Source organism: Phoca vitulina, unplaced genomic scaffold (genome assembly GCF_004348235.1).
Source record: "Phoca vitulina isolate PV1807 unplaced genomic scaffold, GSC_HSeal_1.0 scaffold20, whole genome shotgun sequence".
Classification (NCBI taxonomy): Eukaryota; Metazoa; Chordata; class Mammalia; order Carnivora; family Phocidae; genus Phoca; species Phoca vitulina.
Window position 1 is genome coordinate 23,896,331 of NW_022589723.1, and position 19,253 is coordinate 23,915,583.

Consider the following 19,253-nt stretch of genomic DNA (forward strand, 5'->3'; position numbering starts at 1 on the left):
AAAAAATGAATTTAATTCTTTCTTAAACAACTGTGTGTCTTATTGTGTCCTATAATTTATGACCCAGGAAAATGGATGCTTGTTTAATTCTCATATTTACAGTTTGCAAAACAGTATACTTTAATATCAGCCTTCTTAATAGTGAACCCCTCTGAAAAATCCTGAATTTCATCCATTATTTGTGTAAGATTGGAAAGCTGCACTTACCACCTTTTTTTTTTTACAGTAAATAAGATGGACAAGTTTTAAATTTTAAGTTTTACAGATAAGTAAAATTAAAATACCAAGTGAAGCTGATTAGGTATCTGTGAAAATACGCATGTTCTCATTTATGTCAATAAATGATTTATGTCTTAGAAAGAAATATGCTTTCTCTAGTTATTTTTGAAATAATATAAACATCCACAGATAAATCACACAATAATTAGTGCTGAATTTGCAGTTTTAACCACGCATTGTAAACAGTAAATGTTCTTACAGAATACTAGATGACATTGTATATGACAATAGTGCCTGTATTTAATAGTTTATGTGGTATTTCTCTGACATGATTACAAGCATAATTTTTCATTTAAATTTTTAACCTAGTAAGTTGTAGCACAGCATTAGCTTTCAGTCTGTTTAATATGCTTTTAAACCTAATTCTTCATGTGATGTGGACACTAAATTTGCGTCTCTGTTAAGCAGTTGTATTATTTTTTCTTTTAAGATTTTATTTTATTAGAGAGAGAGCATGAGCAGGGAGGAGAGGCAGAAGCAGAGAAACAGACTTCCTGCTGAGCAGGGAGCCCAATGCAGGACTCAATCCCAGGACCCTGAGATCATGAGCTGAGCCAAAGGCAGCCGCTTAACCAACTGAGCCATCCAGGCGCCCTAAGCAGTTGTATTATTAAAGTGACCTGTTGCACCAAATGCCCTCTGCAAATGAAAGTGAGATATGTGATATAAAGTGCCTGGTATGGAGCCTGGCACATAATGGGTTTTTAAGAAATGTAAATTCCCTTCACACATGCTTATTGGTTTGTTATTTTCTTTCTTGTTTTACTTTGTTTGCCTTCATCTTCCTAAACTTATGCGATATGTATTTCAGAATATATCACTTCATTAGGAGAACTGTTTTGCCCAGGAACCAGTTAGAAAGAATGAAACCCCCATCCCTGTATGCCCTTGCTTATTTCTAAGTACTGGAAAACAAGGCACTAGAAGGAGAAATTCTTTCCTGTTCACTTGAAGTCTGACCTTTTTTAATATAAATGCTGATGAAATATATTGTTTTCCATATGCAGATCCTTTGCAAGCAAAGAAAGTCAGAAAGGTGCCTCCTGGTTTGCCTTCTTCAGTAAGTACCCATTTTTTTGACTTGGTGGTAAACAAACCGATTTCAAGTATTCAGTATTTGCTGGCTGTAAGGGTATCTTCGATTGGTGTCAGCAGGCACACTTCACATAGTAACTGTTCACTGTTTAATGGAATCATTGATTGAGATAAATCCACATTTAATGTTACGTTTTCAGATTTCTCTGCAGTAATTTGTAGCTTACTCATATGCTGTTACTCCGTGTCCCTGTCATTTGAATTTCTCTCTTGGGAAGAAGACTAGGCCGGTAGCTGTCAAAGAAGATCTCCTGTACAGGTCTTTTGATGTTTAATTAGTCATTATGTTGCTGAACAGGAGGACAGACAGAGATTAATAGCTGAGAATCTTAGAAATTTACATTTGTAATAATCCCAGTGGAGCTAAAGACATTAAGATTCGGAGGACATGTTCGGCTCAGCTTGCCTCAGTAGGACTGAAGTTATTAATATGCATAAATCACCGAGTCAGATGTTCATTGTGAAGCCCTTGTGGATTTTAAAGCCTTCATTAAGCCTGTCCTAACTTCAGCCTAGCATCAGGAAAGCTTTCAAGCAACTAGTTTGTTGATCCCCCTTTGCTCAAAAAATATATCCTTTGAGAATAAAGAGCTTTCGTGAAGGAGGTTGGAAAGGTTTGGTGAACGATCATTAATGGCTGTGATAATCTAATGCTGGAGGGGTGTTTGTCCTATTAAATATACTTTATTCTTTTAAAGAGTAAAAGTATTTGTAAATGAACCTACATCATAAATCCACCTACATTTTAAAAATCTCTGGTGTGAGCAGGGAAGATTTTTTTTTCTCCTTTCTCTTGGCTTAGAACAAACGGGGAGTGGGGCTTTTGGATTGAGGCCCCATGCCTTGTAGGGTACATCTCTTTGTTGTGTAAATGGATGTTGGGCTTTTATTTGGCAGTACTTAACACATGGGCGCAGGTGCTGCTGGATGAGTCACAGCTCATCGAAGTATATGCTGAATGGAATATCCGGCTTGGCAAGTAGTAATCTAGAAGGAGCAGCATGGGTCTGAGCTTTTTATTTTTTATTAAGGCTGAAGTAGAGATATCATCTTTTTGGTTGTTTGCCTTCCTTCTTTCCTGTGTTCTTCCCCTGCCTTCTCTTTCGTGTGATACATGAAAACTCAAATTTGAAATCCTCTTTGAAACTCAGTTCCAGATGGATCTGAGTTTTATGCAGCCTAGGGCAGCTGTGCTCTGAACCTGCAGCCTACCTGGAAGGTTGGATTGCAGCTGCAGGCATTCTTAAAAGCTTTTGCTTGCATAAGCACTTGGGCCCACTAGAGGCTGAATAGCTGCTTGATAAACAAAATGAACACAATGCCTCAAATCATTATTCCCGAAGACAGGAATTTTTTTTCAACAACAGCTAAAAATAGTTGGGCAATTTACATTTTAACAGTTGTGTGCTGTGCAGGGGTAGGTGGTTCAACAGTATAACAGATGATTTCTGCTAGATTAACAGAAATCATATTTAAAACTGACAGAACTGCTAAACCATGTAACTGTGCAATTTTCTTGTAATTTATTGCCATAATTCTATGAAAGTAATAAAAGTTAAATTGCATATTAATATTTAGCAGAACTACACAGGTGAAAAAAAAATATCAGATTTGTAAGTGAAAAATTCATCCTGTTTCTCTTAGCCTGACATTGATTTTAAGAAACAACCTATTTTCAGTGTTTCGTAGTTTTTTCATGTTTAAAACAAAAGGGCAAAATAGAAGAGCCTGGAAAGAGTATACACACAAGAGGTAACCATTATTCCCTCCAGTATTCCCTAATCATAACAGCATTCACTACTTGGAGGTAGTTCTCTCTGCTGTCTCATGTGTCAGGACAAGCCACAGGGAAGGGGAAGGCACTGAATTCTGTACTTGGATTTCTTTGAGAACCATTAGGAAATTTCATAAGCCAAGCCTACTTATATATTGTGTTACTAACTACCTTACTCAGGATTTATTAGGTATTTGTACAGAACAGAATAGAATTCAGTGTTTTCAATTCTATATTTAACATCCACATCAAACATACACTGTTTAGAAACCATGCTGAAAATAGTATTTAGACATATTGAATGTTATTAAGGATATATAAAGAATAAATGCATTTTAATTAATTGAAAGTGTATTTTAGATTAAATGCTATGTTGAAATCTCAGGTTTTTTAAAGAGAATTTTTTAAAAACTTTAAAAATGATACTTTGATAAATATTACCAAAATAATAAGCTTCTGAGAATACTTATGGTTACAGTATTTACCTTTTCAGTATCTAAAGCAAATGGGAATTTAAAGTTACAGTTTTCTATTGAAATGCTTTTACTGAAATATATGCAATGTATATACCTTTAACAATATGAACTGTAAAAAGGTATAAAAATGAAAATGGACTGTGTATATTTTATTTCATGACCATTTGAATATCATACTTCCCAAATGAAACTAGAAACTTGGCAGTAACCTCTCAGATTTCAGTTTGCTGCTTATCCAAAATATCTTTAATCATCTATAAAATACATGTTACCTTTACTAAAGAAACAGTAGAAGAACTAGGTTAATACTGTACTACTCATACTGCTACAGAAAACAGTAGGCAGGGTTACTTAACATGTAAAACACTGATAATCTACTTAATTGACCACAGAGCATTGGTTAGAGGCCTTTTCTTTTTGTAAGTCATGATATATATAACTTTAGGTATCATAATCACAGACCTCAGCTACTGTATTCCTCTCTGCAGATCAACTGAATGGTAATTCCTATCTGTGGACAAAGGCCCAGTAAGGTTGTGTTGGCATTATTAAAGCAGTATGGTCAGTAAGGTTAAGAGAATGATCTGCTCAAATCTGCTGGCTCAGTTAATGATTAACTGTATGACCCTGGACTTGTCAGTTAGCCCTTAGGAAGTTTGAAGTGAGAAATCTAAATTTCCTTTCAGGCCTAAAAATGCTAAGTACTTACAGTTTTAAAACTGATGTGCCCCTCCCCCACCAAAAAAAACCCTTGATGTGCCCAATACATAACCAAAAAGCATAGTGAGCCTAGTTTCCTTTCTACTGATAAAAAAAAGTGTCCTTAAGCACATTACGTTTTCCACTACTTTTCTAGATAGGTTGAAATACCGGACAATGTAGACTGGCAGCAACAACATTAGAAATGATGCTTAGACATTGAAAATTCTACCATATACACACACTATCATTACCTTCAAGGAACTTAAAAACCATCTAGTATGAGAAACAAGCATTCGGTGAATTAATTATATTGCAGTGAGGCAAGTAAGGGTGTATACCAAGCACTCTGGAAACATAGGGTAGGTAGAACTAACCCTACTTTGGGAAGTACTAATGGCCTCAGGAGTTGACATTTGAACTGTGTCCAGAAAGATGAGTAGCAATTCTTCTGTTAGAGAAGAGGGAGGATGAACCAGACAGGTAAAAGGCATAAACGTGAAAAAATAAACATATGCTCAGGACACATCTAGAAGTACAGCATTACTGGATTCTATACCAAATACAACTTTTGTACTTTTCCTATAACAGACTCACTTTCCCACTCAGAGGAGGATTGGGCAACATATAAAATCAGTCCAGATATGAAAAGGTATAAACTGTCACAGCAGTCTACCCTGCATAAAGTCCGAAAGTATCCTGGCGGATAAATAATAGGCGGCATTTGTAATTGTTAAGGTTTATCTGGGAGACTTTCAGAAGGCATGGTACTTTGACTTTGTGAGGTGTTTTCCTCCTTTTTTAAGGTTTCTGAGCTTCCTCTCCCCTTCTCTAACCAGTAACTTTAGTCTTTGTTCTTCTTTGTACATCGTTTGTTTTTCATCTGTATCAGATTTGTACTAAGATACAACGTTTAAGGAAAATTTTTAAGCACTGGATATGGATTGGGGGCAGTTGTGGTTTTTTCCTAGTAACTGAAAAAAAAAGAAAGAAACATTTGTACTGTGTTTGTTAGCATCCTTTACAGACTCACAGAGGTGTAGGACTTACATGTATGAGGATCTGTATTCACCATTATCTGTATTATGTTAATCTTTAATCTTTTTAACACACCTCTTTAAGATAACTAATACCCTCTTCTTACAAATGAGGAAATTGAGACTCAGATATTAAGTTCACACATACAGCCAAGATTACAACCTAATTTAATAACAAGGACCATTTTCTGTATATTTTGAATGTTAAAGCTTATTACGTATCTTGGTTTACTCATAAAACATCCTGTTTAGTATATTAAATTTAAGCCATAGTTTATTCTGTCAGTTACGTTTTTGTTGATCAAATTTATTTTTAATTAGCTTTGTTCTTTTAAGAACCTGTCACCATCTGAAAGGATGATGTAGAAAAGCACAGACTTTCCAGTCCAGCAGATAATGGATTTTACCTGATCTCAGCTGCTTTTTATTTTAAAGCCTTGGAGAACTTGCTTTTAAGTTTTCTGAACACCAAGGAGAAAATAATGCCCTTCTCAAATGTTAGTGTGCAGGTATCCTGTGCCCAACATGTGCCCAGCATATAACAGACACTTGATAAAGGTTCTTTATTTTTTCTAGTTCCTACCACTGCAGCCCGAAATTTAAAGAACTTCAGCATTTCATTTTTACCAAATGTTGCTAAAAAGCAAGCAAAAGTTTGAAAACATAAGGAGGGATAAATGTTAGACAGAAAAAAAGTTACATTACATTACTTAGACTTGCATATGTAATGTATGTGCTTGGCACATGAGTGGTAAATTGTAGCTGCTCTTGTTGTTTAGAAAGCATTCATTTTCAGAAAAGGAACCTGTAGGAGAGAAAATTCGTTGAATCAGATTCTGCCTAGAATTTATACTACTTATTTTTGCTTTCTCAACTATCAGGAGTGTATGTTTTTTTTCCCCCCCCCTGTATTTTTTTATCATTGGTTTAACATCTTTATGCCCCTCTGAAGCATTTCTCAGATGGAAAGAAGTTTCTTTGCTTTTTATTCTTTATCTCCTAATTTGTTGTTAGCATTTTCAGACATAGATCCTTTTTTTTAATATGCTGCAGAATATGCAGAATTCTGAAATAAGAAAGAAGCAAGACACTTTCAAAATTTTTATCACCAGAAAGTAAACACATAGACAAATTCCAGAATGCCTTTTTAGACCCAAATTCTTCCTCAAGTTTTGTTCTTGTTCAGTAGCACTTGAAAACATCTTTTGAACATCAAATTTTAACATCTTGAATGTGGCATGTATTCATTATTCATTTTGAATGTAACTGGCTTATAGTCCCAGACATAGGCGATGACACAATGTTTGTTTCTTAATCAAATGCTAGGCTGTACTTTGTCCTTTGTTTTTGAGTGTGTATATGTTTTCCCCACAAAAGCTATTACAGTTTATCACATAGTTTCTTTGCTCTGTAGTTAAACTCTCAAAGTGTATTTTACCAGCTCAGGCATCAAGAAGAAATTTTTTTTGCTAACTCTTTACCCCTGTAAGGAACTTGGCTTCTGAGGTGAATCAAAGCAGCCTAGAATCCACCTTTTTTTGCTTTGCTGCAGATAGGCAGTTCCATAGCCTTTCGTTTGGTAATTGGCTATAGTTTAGGAAATGATGCCTTATTTCTCCCCAAGTTTTTATGGGATTTTATATTGTTACGAATGACTTTTCAAAAATTAGTGTGAATTTTGACTTGGAAAACTACCATTTAAAAGATTACTGGCAACCTAAGCCAGTAAGAAAAAGGTAAAGGGTTAGAACTATAGAGAGACTGTTATCTCCAGTTTATCCACAAAAATAGCAAGCGGGGCACCTGGGTGGCTCAGTCGTTAAGCATCTGCCTTCGGCTCAGGTCATGATCCCAGGGTCCTGGGATCGAGCCCCGCATTGGGCTCCCTGCTCAGCAGGAAGCCTGCCTCTCCCTCTCCCACTCCCCCGCTTGTGTTCCCTCTCTCACTGTGTCTCTCTCTGTCAAATAAATAAATAAAATCTTTAAAAAAAAAGAAAAAGAAAGAAAATAGCAAGCAAGATGAGCAGCAAGTAGAATACTCTCAAAGGGAGTGGTCTTATGCAAGTCACTCGGAAGCTAACAGTGATTATAGACAATTATCTGAGGCCTCTAAGGCTAGCAAGAATCCTAGTGCTTCTGGAATAAACAGTAGTTACACACAGCACCAGCTTCAGCTGAACTTTATGAGTGTGAACCCTCCATTTCTTGAACATGAGTTGGATTAGGTATGAGCTTCGCTCCTTTGGCAGACAAGCATAGAGGGCACAGAACAACTGTAGGTACTTGAGTTTCTTATTTCTGGCAGTTAAATAAGCTGTCTCTATTTGAAGGCCACTGCGATATAAAATTTCCAAAGTGGCCGATTCTTTCTCTGACTTTATAGGTCAGACTAGCAGAAAAATCTTAGTATATAAAGAGAATGGTTCTATAATCCATTCCAAACTTATATTCAGTTTAGCCATTGAGTGAAAGATTTTCTTCAGACATTAATAAGAAATAGCTTCTGTTTATGCTGACAGTAGCCACTGTTCTGAACAGTGTCAGAATTCTATCAGTGTAGATAATAGGCTTTTAATCCATAGTTCTACGATGTTCATTTTTGTGATGAGCCAGTAATGTCTTTGATCTTGTTTTAAGCCAAAAAGTAGAAGGATAAGTAACCAATGAGTGAGTCCTATGAATCCAGTTGTTTCTACTGATGTGGTTATATAATCACGGCAATATTTATTATTTTCTGACCTCTCTTATTTTTTAAAAAAGAAAGAACATCTGAATTTCAGAGCTGGCTTTTAAGGTTTATTGAACTCTTCAGTTGCTGGTATTTCAGATCTTTAAGACTTCACAAACCAGATGTAGGGTAAGATCCAATGTGTGTTTGTGTGTGTAACTTGTATAGTCTCTAAAGTATATGTGGTAGTTGAATTTTGTGAATGCTTTTAGAGTTTAAGCCCACTCTCAGGGTGTTCAGCATCAATAGAACCATGAAAGGGTTTTTTAAATCTAAATGCAATTGAGGATTATTTTTGCAAGTATAGGAATGAAGGAATAAATTAAGAAATTCCAAATTTTATCACTGGGGATGTTTAGGGCTCTGGATTTCATTCTAAGTTAGGGAAGGCAGTTACATCCTAAATAATTTGCTGACGTGAAATTTGCCATCTCTGATACTTTACTTTGTTTAACCAGTAGTGATTTTACCTTGAAAAGTCATTTATTGTATTTGTGTAGTACCTAATTTCAAGGACTGTAATGTATGCTATATATTTAAATGCATAGTTAGACTTTTAAGCATTTTAAACACTGTTAGTCCAAAGATAGTTCCTAATTTCTCCACTGTGTTTTATTTATTGAATAGATTTTATTTTTTTAAAGATTTTATTTATTTGACAGAGAGAGACACAGCAAGAAAGGGAACACAAGAAGGGGGGAGTGGGAGAGGGAGAAGCAGGCCTCCCACTGAGCAGGGAGCCCAATGCGGGGCTCGATCCCAGGACCCTGGGATCATGACGTGAGCCAAAAGGCAGATGCTTAATGACTGAGCCACCCAGGTGCCCCTATTGAATAGACTTTAAACAAATTTTGATGTGTTGACCGTTCAAAGTTTTTGTCTTTTATCATCTGTAATTATTTTAAGATTTTATTTATTTGAGGCGGGGGGAGGAGCAGAGGGAAAAGGACAAGCAGACTTTGCGCAGAGCCCGATGCAGGGCTCAATCTGATGACCCTGAGATCATGACCTGAGCCAAAATCAAGAGCTTGATGCTTAACTGACTGAGCCACCCAGATGTACCCATCTGTAATTATTTTAATACATAACTCAACATATCTATAATATGCCAACATTTTATTAGTGTTCAAACGTAATTTGGTTCTAGAAATTATGTTTCTGAAAATTTGCTAGAACCTGCTTACCTTTTTGTTAATAGCCTATATTTCTACTCTACCTCAATGTATTTGACTAGGAGTCAGCAGACTTTTTGTGTAAAAGATTATCTAGAAAATATGTTCGGCTTTGTGGGCCAGATGGTCTCTGTAGCAACTGTTCAACTCTGCTACCAGAGCATGAAAGAAGCCACAGATGATACATAAATGAATGGACATGGCTGTGTTCCAGTAAAACTTTATTTGTAAAATCAAGTTGTGGGCCAGATTTGGCCCACAGCCATAATTTGCCAACCCCTGCATTAGACTTTACACAAGTTATATGCTTAAAGTTGATGCATTCTTATTCCCACAGTGTAGTTCCTGTGAAGAACAGACCCAAAGAGAAACAAAATTAAGTAAAATTAAATACTTTTTAGTCCTATTCCCTGGTTGTTTATGGGCTTTTTAGATTCATTACCTGATGATATTCATTAGTCCCTTTTTCCTTTCCTTAGGCTCTGGGCACAGGGCTAGAGTTTATTGTATTGACAGAAACTTCCCAGAACTGTTATTTACGTTACTCTGACTGTGATAGTGGAAAAGCCTCAATGTATAAAGTGGGTGGTACGGTGTCATAATTTTTCTAGATTTAAATGTCACATTAGGTAATAATATGCAGGAGAGTTTATTACATCAAAAGTAAGCATATATATATTAGTAAATGATTATTTAAAACAATTGGGTTTAAAGTATTTAAATAATTTGATTTTGATATAAACAGTCCTACTATAATTTTTTACTTAAACTTAGATATGTGTGTGCCCAATCATCATCTTTTATCCTGGTCCAATTTTCTCATAGAACCCAAAGCTAAAAGGTTGTTCCTAACAGCTTGAGAAGGAATTCCAACCCAAATTGATTATGAAATGGATTCTGTTGAAACATGAACACTCTCAGGGCTCCTGAGTGGCTCAGTCAGTTAAGCGTCTGCCTTGGGCTCAGGTCATGATCTCAGAGTCCTGGGATCGAGCCCCGCATCAGGCTCCTTGCTCAATGGGGAGCCTGCTTCTCCCTCTCCCTCTGCCCGCTGCTCCCCCTGCTTGTGCTGTCAAATAAATAAATAAAATCTTAAAAAAAAGAAAAAGAAAAGAAACATGAACACTCTCTAAACATAAAAGTTTCATATGAAACTTAAGAGAATCTTCCATCCCATGACTAGAAAAATCATTTTTTCAGTGTTAATATTTATAAATTTAAGTGAATATTTATGGCTTATTTAGTTCCCCTTTTAGCTTTATGATGGCTAGTATTAATAAGAAATAATAAATAAGTAATAAAACTCTTATCAAGTTTTCTGACTTGTGCTTCATAATTTTTTTAAACTATATAACTTGATATTATTTGAAATCAAGTTATTTTTTTCAACATCACCAAAGGTATTTGTATATTTTAAAACCCAGTAATTTAAATAAGAATTAGAAATGCTTTGACACTCTAGTGTCAAAATGGGTTCCATTTACTAGATCTCCAGTAAGTGGAATATGGATCCATTCTATTAAAGTCAGTAAATTTATATTAAGTGCTTATTACAGTGAAGAATTATTTTAGGCTTTATGGATTTAAGTATGAATAAAGCATGGACATTTGTACCCTGTCTTCATGATGCTTATAGTCAAAACATAACTTTGACCTGTGGAAAGAAGTAATTTTGCAATTTTTTTTCTATTGAGTAATTGTTGCCCTCTGGGCACATCCAGGAAATGCTTTTTGAATTAAATTAAAAGGATAAAAATAAATACTGTAAGGCCATTATTTTATGTTATCTATAATAGGGAACATCATCTGTTAATGACTTCCTGCCCCAAGCTGTACTTTTCAGCTTCCTCCTCCTCCAGCTATTCAAATCATCAAAAATATGTTAACTTCTTTCCTTTGTATAAGAAACCAAATTATTTGTCCTACTTTTTCTCCTCATTTATGCAGTTAGCTCCTGGTTATATACAATAGTAGGAGTAAATTTGTGGGGGCGGGGGAAGGTAAATTACAGGTAATTCAGCCATTACTCTACAGTGTACCAGGATTGACCTAATTAACAATATAGAGTCATGATCCTCATGTGACAGAGGAGTATGGAAAACCAGAATACAGGAAACCTATTCCTAAAGGGAAAAAGTTATGGTTTCATTGACATAAAAGTGAAACAATGATTATCTTCCCATACTAAATTCCTCATACTAAAATTATCTTCAGAAATTAGACCATGTGTCATCACCTGTTGCTATCATTATTGTCCAGGCCCACCTTTATTTCTTTCCTGAATTATGGCAACATCTTCCCAACTAGTCTTCAGTTTTCCTTCATTTTTTTTTAACACAGGAAGATACTTTTAAAATCTAAATCGGATGATATTCTTCTGTTCAAAATCCTCCAATAGGGGCGCCTGGGTGGCTCAGTCGTTAAGCGTCTGCCTTCGGCTTAGGTCATGATCCTAGGGTCCTGGGTTCAAGCCCCGCATTGGGCTCCCCGCTCGGCAGGAAGCCTGCTTCTCCCTCTCCCACTCCCCCTGCTTGTGTTCCCTCTCTCGCTGTGTCTCTCTCTGTCAAATAAATAAATAAAATCTTTAAAAAAGAAAAAAAAATCCTCCAATAGCATTTCTTACCACTCTAAAACCAAAGTCCTTAAAATGGCCTTCAAGACCCTTCTGATCTGACCCCTACTAACTCCCAGATATCATATTCCACTAATATACCCATCTACCCACACACTTGCCCTTTTTTACTGCTTCTTAAAGATATCAAGCCTGCCTTGGGGCCTTTGCATTTACTCTTTTCTCTGCCAGAGCATACCTCACTTAGTATCCACATAGTTTTCTCACCTACTTTTCTCTTTGATCATATATCACTTTATTGCTGGGGATCTTTCCTGACCATCCTACATAAAATGGCAACATGTCTCCATCACCCCCCCTTTTCTGACCTGCTGTATTTTTCTCTATAACACCTATTACCCTCTGAAATGCTAGAATTTGTTTATCTGTCTCAACCAAGAGAAACTTGATAAGGCAGGAGTTTTCTTTATGTTGTTTATTGCTATATCTGCAGCACCTAGGTGCATAATAGATGCTCAGTGAATACTTGTTGAATAAATGAACAAAGTCAAATGATTTGCAGTATAGCCATGGCTCTTCTTTCATCCTGGACCATGCTCAGCTGAGTTGCCTCAGAAGGCATAAACAACATACTGGGTAATCTGAAAATAATATATCCTTCAAGGTGAACTAGGTATATTTTATCCATCTATAAGTGTTTAACATGCTTAAACTTTGTAAAAAGCTTTTCAAGGAGGAAAAGAAAATCTCCACAATTTTTTATCAGAAAAGTGGAAGTCTTTTCAGTGGCAAAGATCACTGAAATTCTTTCCATTTATATAGACTTAGTCTTTACCTCTGTTAGACATATTAGAGTTAGGAAGATCTGCATTTGGTTTTCCATGTGAGGTCTCAGAATTTGATAGTTGTGTTCTTATATTCAAATGACCTTTATTCCAATTTTAACAGCAATAATAGTTTGAACCTTTATATATATTTATGTTTTATATATAATATATCAATTATTTCCATCTGAAATAACCAATGTTAGGGTAAACGAGTGTTCTCAAGATCACACACTTGTAAAGGTATTGCTACCTGCTTTTCACTTTTTTTTTTTTAATTTTTGTTTGTTTTATTTATTTATTCATGAGAGTCAGAGAGAGAGATAGAGAGAGGCAGCGGCAGGGAGCAGGGACTGCTCCCCTAGCAGGGAGCCTGATGCGGGACTCGATCCCAGGACCCTGGGATCGTGACCTGAGCCAAATGCAGATGCTTAACCATCTGAGCCACCCAGGTGTCCCATGCTTTTCACTCTTTACTTTCCTATTGTACCTAGTAAACTTTCCAGCCTACCTGTTTACTACAGAATATACCTTTGTTTATAATCCACATAACAATCTCTTTTATTGATCTACTAAATTCTCCAGCCAAAAGACACAAAGAAGCAACTCATAGGCCCAAAATTCTTTATTACAAAATAGAGCAGGAGCCACAGCCTACATAATTACCATAGGCTCCCCATTGACTCCCTAACTTTTTGTTGCTTACTAAAATTATAACAAACCATCTTTGTAGAGGCCTACATGTTTATTTGAAGGGCATAGCCAAAAATGTTTTATTTTCCACATGATGCTATGTCAAACATAAAATGTCTGGCATGTAGATCAAATTGTACATTACTGAGAAATCAAAATTGTGGGGCTCAGTTGGTGGAGCGTATGCTCTTGATCTCGGGGTTGTGAGTTCCAGCCCCATGTTGGGTGTAGAGATTACTTAAAAATAAAATCTTAAAAAAAAAAAAATCAAAATTGATACTGAGCTAATTAAACAATGACAAAGTTAGATAAGGGCGGTTACCTACTGGTAAGATGTTAACCCTCATTTTTTTTTTTTTTTACCATTTTGTTTTAGACACTACATAGCTATTTAAAAAGATGTTAGTTTTATCCTTTTTTAAAGATTTATTCATTCGTTTCAGAGAGAGAGCACAAGCAGGGCAGGGTAGGGGGCGAGAGAATCTCAAGTAGACTCCACGCTGAGCATGGAGCCCGACATGGGGCTCAGTCTTACAACCCTGAGATCATGACCTAAGCCAAAACCAGGAGTTGGATGCTTAAATGACTGCACCACCCAGGCACCCCAAAAGATGTTAGTTTTAAGTGAAAATATATAACTAACCCCTTATAAAGATACTTCATTTGCTAGCATAAATGTTATTAGAATATAAAGCATTTAGATTTAGCTTGGGACTAAGAAGTTGTAATAATGTTTTTGGATTCCCTTTTGGACCAACCTTTCATTTCATGTAAGGCTTTTAAGCTTTTAATTATGCCACTCACAGATAGAGTTATAAAAATACAATTTAAGATTGGTGTGGACAGTGGGTCTCATCTCTGCCAGTGAATCACAGCCCTGCGTCTTCAAAAATAGTAATAAAAGATGTAAAATATTTCAAAAAAACCTAACATTGTGTAGTTTACTGAAATAAAATTATCCATGGTCTGTAAAACATCACATTTCTTTCACTAGAGTGATTTAAGCCCAGCATGGCAAAATTTCATTTCCCTTTTAATCAGAAGTTCTGAATGAAAGTTACATGGCTTTGTTATCTTTTTTAACAGGGAAAAGTATTTGTTATAATTTAATAAAAAAAATCGAGAGACAAAAATCTTTCAAAATAGGAATTCAGTGTTTTTGGGTGGAGTAGATAATAAAAGGTTTTATTGGTGGTGAAATGGCTAGGACATCTTTGGCCTAATTTAATGCCTACACTTTGCAGAAATGGAAACTTAAGACTCAGGGAAATGCAATGTCCTACCCTAAGCTCCCATACCTTCTAAGAGAGCTAAAACCTGGATCCCTATCTCCTGACTCCTAGTCCAGTGCTCTTTTTCATTATATGGTATGACTCCAAGTGTTTGGAACCTGAGCAGACTAACTCACATTACAGAGTACTAATGATCGGGAGAATATTTCTGCCATATTATATGCACTTGTAATATAGATACTGTTGACCTTAATAATAAAAGTTATTTTACCAGCAAAAATGAGTTTATTTGGGAGTAACAGAGAATTGCAATTCAGGACAAATGAACTATGGCAAAACCATAGGTAAGTCCAACTAAGGAGAGGAATGTTACTTCAGGGAGAAAGAGTTGGGAAGGTTGTTTTAAAGCAAAGCCCCTTAGAGAAAAGCACGTGTTCAGGGTAAAGATGTTTCTCATCGACGAGCTGCGGAGGTAGTTTCTTGTAGGAAATGCAATATAAGTCTTTCCCTGTTGGGCCCTGTAATTGATCATTTTTTCCAGTTGAGGATTCTTCTGTTAGGGGTCTATAATTGACAAACCTTCTTGTAATTGACATTGACTGGTATAGCTCCCCTTCCAGCCTCCACTCACTTTAGTGAGGTTTCCTTTTTTAATAGTTTTCACAGTACTTAGAACAAGTAACTTAAGAGGTTTCTTCTTTCGAAGTTTTGTGTCTGTTTCCCGGTCTGTCTGATAAAGGACACTTGTTGTTGGGGTGGCATTATTGCTTTCCCAGTTAAGTTTTGTTTTGTTTTGCTTTGTCCTGTGTTGAACTGACACAATCTCTTATTTCCTCCCCAGTTTATTATACCCTTCTCAGATGTGTTTTCAAAATGAAGTATTATTTGACTTTTGTTGAGAATGGTCACCAGAATTTAATAGTAAGAAACCATTCTTTTTAAGATAGGTTTTTCCATAAATTCAGGATCTGGGTGACTTCTTCCAGTGACTATATGATTACTTGATTACAGATATGAGGCAGGATGATTTGGTAGACTCTAAATATTTAATTAATTATAGATATGAAGTATTTAAAAATTACTACCACGAACAAGAATTTTTACTGAAACACAAAACATAGATTGGGGCCAGAAATAGTTTAATGTATAAATTACCTAAAGCTTTAGTTGCAGATTCTTGAAATGGCTGTGGGCTAAAATGCAGGTGTTACTTTTGGTCTCTTTAAAAATAAAATAAGACGTAGTATCTTGTTGCTGTTCCATTTCTCATAAATTGAAAGGATCTAGTGCTTTCCAACTCAGAAGAAAAAAACTGCAGAAGAAACAAAAAAAATCATGTGGCACTTTCTCTAAGTGAGAGCTAACTTAACCCAAGACCACATTGTTTACGTTTTACAGATGATTTTTTTTTTTTAAGATTTTATTTATTTATTTATTAGAGAGTGAGAGAGAGAGAGAAACAGCATGAGAGGGGAGAGGGTCAGAGGGAGAAGCAGGCTCCCCGCTGAGCTGGGAGCCTGATGTGGGACTCGATCCCAGGACTCCGGGATCATGACCTGAGCCGAAGGCAGTTGCTTAACCAACTGGGCCACCCAGGCGCCCCTACAGATGATTTTAAATAATAGCTTTGTTTGCTTACAGTTTTGTTGTTGGGTTGCCTAATAAGTCAGTAGTGAAAAACTTTGTCTTGAAAGCTCTTCAGAAGCGCTGGTTTACTGAGGAATTTAAAAACCTAGGTGTCCTTCTTCATTTTTTTTACGTGCACACACACCGTTAGGCAGTCCTATGATTATAGAGCCATCTGCAGGAAAATTATCAAGTTGCAACATAGCTAATGATTCTCTTACCATGTTATTTCAAGTGGCAAATGAGAAGTGACAAACTGCAATTCATGTGGGGAAAGAAATGGACAGCCAAGAGATGTAGGAATTACCAGGGAGGGGGGATCCCCTCCTTTAATTTTTCAAAGAAAACTGCTTTGTCATAGTGAGTTTGTGATCAAAAGAAACATGCAATTTGCTTCAGGTTTTACATATTCTCAGTAATTACAGTTCTAGCTCACTTGAAGGGTGTCTAATGATAGCCTTTGAGAGGCTTTGTATGATCTGTCAGCTCTTTTCGTATTGATATCAGGAGGATACTATTTATTTACCCCAAAAAGAGATTTATTTGCTTTCTCCTCCAGGAGTTATAGTTGTTTTTACACATCCTCATTATACTCATATGGTTGTCAAAAGAGGAATTAAACAAGTGTTCTTTTGCCCTATAGATGCAGTTTATGTAACTGATTCTTACCACTGGCCATACAGGTAGTTGTTTTCTGTTTTGTTAATCATTAAGCATCTGTAAAATTCAAGTTAGACTTGAGATTTTTGTAAAGAAGCAATAAGAAATCTGACGTTCTCTGTCTGAGACAGGTAATATGATTTGTGAACTTCAGCATTGTTTTTACTCTGCTCTGAGAAGTGTGTTTACATGTGTGTTGATGCTCCTCATATCCAACCAATATCAAAATAAACTGTGTACCAGTATTCGGACCAATCTAAAATATCATCCACTATAAGTCTGATTATTATTTGGTTTGGCTAAGATTTAGGTACTCAAAATTAAGGCATAATTGGAATGATTTTTTCAGAGTATCACCTGAGTAAAAAACACAAAATAAAGTCTTTGATTTTTAAGATTTTCATACAGTGGAAAACAGTATTTGGAAGCCTCTTTACTGATTGAATGGTATCAGCAAAAATAGAGTGATGATGTTGTATTAGAAGATGCCTTATATGATTTCACATCAATAGCATTAGCTTTAAATAATATGCATTGAATGTTAATCGGTTGGTTTGAGAGAGATGCATTATTTTTTTTAAGATTATTTATTTGAGAGAGAGAGAGAGAGCACAAGCTCTCAGAGGGAGAGGGAGCCTGATGTGGGGCTCGATCCCAGGACCCCGTGATCATGACCTGAGCTGAATGCAGACGCTTAACCAACTAAGCCACCCAGGTGCCCCGAGAGAGAGATGTATTATTTTGCTAGAGTTTTATATTCTTGTTTTCTCTTTTGCAAAGGTAAATTTTCTAAATTGTGAGGGTTTTAGAAAAAGACCAGAAGCAACTTCCTGAACACTTAGGAATGACTTTAGTAACAAGCAGCATATACTAGAAAAATCTACAATATAATGTTCACATATAAAACCTGGTATTGTGGTGTCTGATTTAGTTAGCCTGGCTAACTGCCAGAAGGTCCCTATCTAGTAGACTTTTCAAAAAGATCTTTTCCTAAATCAATTGCTTAGGCAAAGTACATCTCTCTACAAGCTAAATAAGGCAGAGGAGGCATTGGGGAAGGGTCTTTTGCTTTTAATCTGCCCACTTGTAGATTCTATCACTTACTATCTCTCTTAAACCTATCCTCACCCCCACCTCCCTTGCATCCAATAATTTATTAGTTATTTACTGAGTTTCATGCTTAGGAAAACACAGAGCTCATTTGTGGAATTATTCACATGTGAACTTTGTTTGGCTTCATTTATCACTCTGAAAGTCTTATTTTCCAGGAATTGATTCACTTAGAAATAATGTTGAAACTTTTCACGAGGAATCTTCTAACAGGTTTTAGATTTACTTTTCTAGCCAGATCTTCTGGCCTTTTGGGACACCAAAATGTTGCCTCCTTGTTTTAGAAAAATGTACAATAAGATTAACCATTAACTGGCCTTTATTAACTGATTAATTCAAGATGTGTAATTCAGTCCAATTAAAATTTTCTTTTGAAAACTTTTTAGAACTTTAGGTCACTGTTGAAACATTCTTGCTTAAGAATAGTTTATAAAACAGGTATGAGAGTTACAGTGATCCAAATAGAGATAAAGAAGAGCTAACAAAATAGATTAAAATAAAATATTGCATAGGTAATTCCATGCAATTTTGCATAGGTCTCCAAGGAAGATATGTCTTATTTCCTAACCAACAGAAAAATAAGAAGGAAAAAGGAAATTTTGCATGGGGGCTTGGAATTTAAACAGAAGCTGCCGGAAAGTCCCTATCTAGTAGACTTTTCGAAAACATCTTTTCCTAAATCTTCAGTAAAGAAGTAAAATTGCTTGGGCAAAGTACATTATAGCTTTGTCTTATCTAGTTTACGTCTGTGCTTGATGGCTGTTGGAATGACAATAAACATCACATCCTGAACCATTGAAGAAAGAAAGGGGAACTGTATTTGAAAATCGGTGAAATGCAATAATCCTCAAACCAGGATCATCAGTTTGTTAATAAAAGATGTATGGCTCCAAGTCATATTCTTTTCAGGGTTTTGTGACATTTTCATTAATCATGTTGCGCATGTGTACAGAAATGCCCATTTTGTTATAAAACTTGGTGATTGTTTAGATTATTAGACGAGGTAGCATGAATATTAAGTTAGATCACATCATAGAATAACACATAAGTGATTACATAGAATTGTTGGTGGAAGCAATCCAGGATAAAAAGTGCAGGACAGTTCAGAGCTCCTGTGCAGACTGCACGTCTGTCTGAAATCAGGTTTAAAAAGTGGCCCTGTCTCCAGCTGACTCGTTTTGTCAGACTGAGTCACAGGATTAACCCTTGACATGTTCCTTTAAAAAAAAAAAAAAGGCAAAGATTAAACAACTGCATTCACTAGAGCAGCACTTGA

General features: G+C 35.9%; 1 protein-coding gene across 4 annotated transcripts in view; it reads left to right on the forward strand.

Annotated features, from left to right (window-relative positions):
- Nucleotides 1–19,253, forward strand: part of TCF12 (transcription factor 12) — a 372,079-nt gene that overhangs the window by 291,561 nt on the left and 61,265 nt on the right. For all 4 annotated transcript variants that reach the window (XM_032417040.1, XM_032417042.1, XM_032417041.1 and 1 more), the window contains one exon: nt 1,287–1,339. In XM_032417040.1, coding sequence (XP_032272931.1) covers nt 1,287–1,339 — 53 coding nt within the window. The remainder of the gene's footprint in view (nt 1–1,286; nt 1,340–19,253) is intronic.